The following is a 2,500-nucleotide window of genomic DNA, read 5'->3' as shown; positions in this document are numbered from 1 at the left end:
AAGGGGCAGTTCTAATCTCCAATGGGAGAAAGTTCCAGAGCCGAGGGGCCACCACCGAGAAGGCCCTGTCCCTCGTCCCCACCAGAAGAGGGACCTGAGCAAGGCCACATTCCTAGGAAAGACCTTTCACCACTTTTCTCAGAACAACAGCCTCAAAATGATGCTGTGATTGCTTTGCTAGGTCCAGAGGTTGAGGATAGTGAAACCTTGAGGTCGGATAGCCATCTGTTGGGGAGACTTTGGTGGTGCTCTTCTTGCATGAAAGCAGAAGGGTGCTGGACTTGATGTTTTTCAAAGGTCTCTTCCAATTCTATCTGTTATTAATGTTATTATAATTATTATTATGGCTGGATGGCCATCTGTTGGGAGGGCTTTGGTGGTGGTTTTCCTGCATGAAGGCGGAAGGGAGCTGGAGTAGGTGGCCTTGAGAGGTCTCTTCCAATTCTATTTATGATTACAGCTAGATGGCCATCTGTTGGGAGGGCTTTGGTGGTGCTTTCCCTGCATGAAGGCAGAAGGGAGCTGGAGTGGATGGCCTTGAGAGGTCTCTTCCCATTCTATTTATGGTTACAGCTGGATGGCCATCTGTTGGGAGGGCTTTGGTGGTGCTTTCCCTGCATGAAGGCAGAAGGGAGCTGGAGTGGATGGCCTTGAGAGGTCTCTTCTAATTCTATTTATGATTACAGCTGGATGGCCATCTGTTGGGATGGCTTTCTCTGCATGAAGGCAGAAGGGAGCTGGAGTGGATGGCCTTAAGAGGTCTCTTCCCATTTCTATTTATGATTACAGCTGGATGGCCATCTGTTGGGAGGGCTTTGGTGGAAGGCAGAAGGTAGTTGGAGTGGATGGCCTTGAGAGGTTTCTTCCAATTTCTATTTATGATTACAGTTGGATGGCCATCTGTTGGGAGGGCTTTGGTGGTGCTTGTACTGCATGAAGCAGAAGGGGGCTGGACTGGATGACCTTTAGAGGTCCCTAAAGGCCACCCAGGAATTGCATTAATTCTACAGTATGGAAAAGGCATGGGCAAACTTCATCCCTCCAGGTCTTTTGGACTCCAACTCCCATCATTCCTAACAGCCTCAGGCCCTTTCCTTTTCCCTGCTCAGTCGCTTAAGTATCAGCAATGAGAACTAGATTTTCTCCTTTTTCTCAGGATGTTCAGAGAGGAGGAATCTGCTTGAAATGCTCCAAACCTTACTTGTTTGTTGACCTCTGATCGCAGGACTCCCTTGAGAACGGACGCAAGCATGTTGTACAGCCAGCTGTGGGAAAGAGGAGGGACAGGGGTGAAACCCAGAGCTCAACGTCAACCCACAGGAGGTTTCCTAGCAAAATGCATAGAAAATAAAATGCTGGAGCAGGCAGCGTGGGAATTGACGCTCACTGACTTATGTATGTGCACATTATTATCAGCACCAAATATATGCATGCCTGTGCTTATACAATGCATCTCCACATGCAACCCATAATGTGCATTCATGTCTATCCATGTGCTATAGTAAAGGTAAAGGTTTTCCCCTGACATTAAGTCTAGTCGTGTCCAACTCTGAGGGGTGGTGCTCATTCCCACTTCTAAGCCGAAGAGCCAGCGTTGTCCATAGACGCCTCCAAGGTCATGTGGCCAGCATGACTGCATGGAGCGCCGTTGCCTTCCCAAAGAAGTGGTACCTATTGATCTACTCACATTTGCATGTTTTTGAACTGCTAGTTTGGCAGAAGCTGGAGCTAACAGAGGGAGCTCACCCCGCTCCCCAGATTCGAACTGCCAACTCTTTGGTCAGCAAGTTCAGCAGCTCAGTGGTTTAACCCACTGGGCCACCAGGGGGCCCATACATACACACAAATATGTATGTATGCATGCGTGTCTCTTTATATGTATGTTTATATGTATGTCCAGATCTATCCTACACGGCTGGATAGATCTGGACAAAACTTGCAATATGTATCCATCATGAGCCAACAAAAAATACTAGGTTTGTGGGGGAATGATAGAGGATGCTGGGAGTTTGCATGTTTTGGAACTGCTAGTTTGGCAGAAGCTGGAGCTGACAGTGGGAGCTCACCCTGTCCCTGGATTCAAACCTGCAACCTTTCGGTCAGCAAGTTCCATATCTCTGTGGTTTAGGCCACTGTATTATTATATTTATATAATAATAAATATACAATATTATATACATATTATAATAGTAATAATAAAATATAATACAAAGAAGAAGAAGAAGAAGGAGAAGAAGAAGAAGAAGAAGAAGAAGAAGAAGAAGAAGAAGAAGAAGAAGAAGAAGAAGAAGAAGAAGAAGAAGAAGAAGAAGAAGACAGGGAGATAGATGGAGAGAGCGTTTGGAATGATGGGTGTTTTAGTCCAAAATAGGATAGATAGATGGATGGATGGATGGATGGATGGATGGATAGATGGATGGATGGACGGACGGACGGACGGACGGACGGACGGACGGACGGACGGACGGATGGATGGATGGTTAGATGGATGGATAGATGG

General features: G+C 46.6%; 1 protein-coding gene across 1 annotated transcript in view; it reads right to left on the bottom strand.

The window, feature by feature from the left end:
- Positions 1-2,500, bottom strand: part of LOC132772639 (bactericidal permeability-increasing protein-like) — a 72,872-nt gene that overhangs the window by 23,736 nt on the left and 46,636 nt on the right. The window contains exon 7 of the mRNA XM_067467118.1: positions 1,202-1,265. Within this exon, the coding sequence (XP_067323219.1) occupies positions 1,202-1,265 (64 nt within the window). The remainder of the gene's footprint in view (positions 1-1,201; positions 1,266-2,500) is intronic.

This window comes from Anolis sagrei, chromosome 4 (genome assembly GCF_037176765.1).
Source record: "Anolis sagrei isolate rAnoSag1 chromosome 4, rAnoSag1.mat, whole genome shotgun sequence".
NCBI lineage: Eukaryota > Metazoa > Chordata > Lepidosauria > Squamata > Dactyloidae > Anolis > Anolis sagrei.
This window is presented reverse-complemented; position numbering and strand designations above follow the sequence as displayed.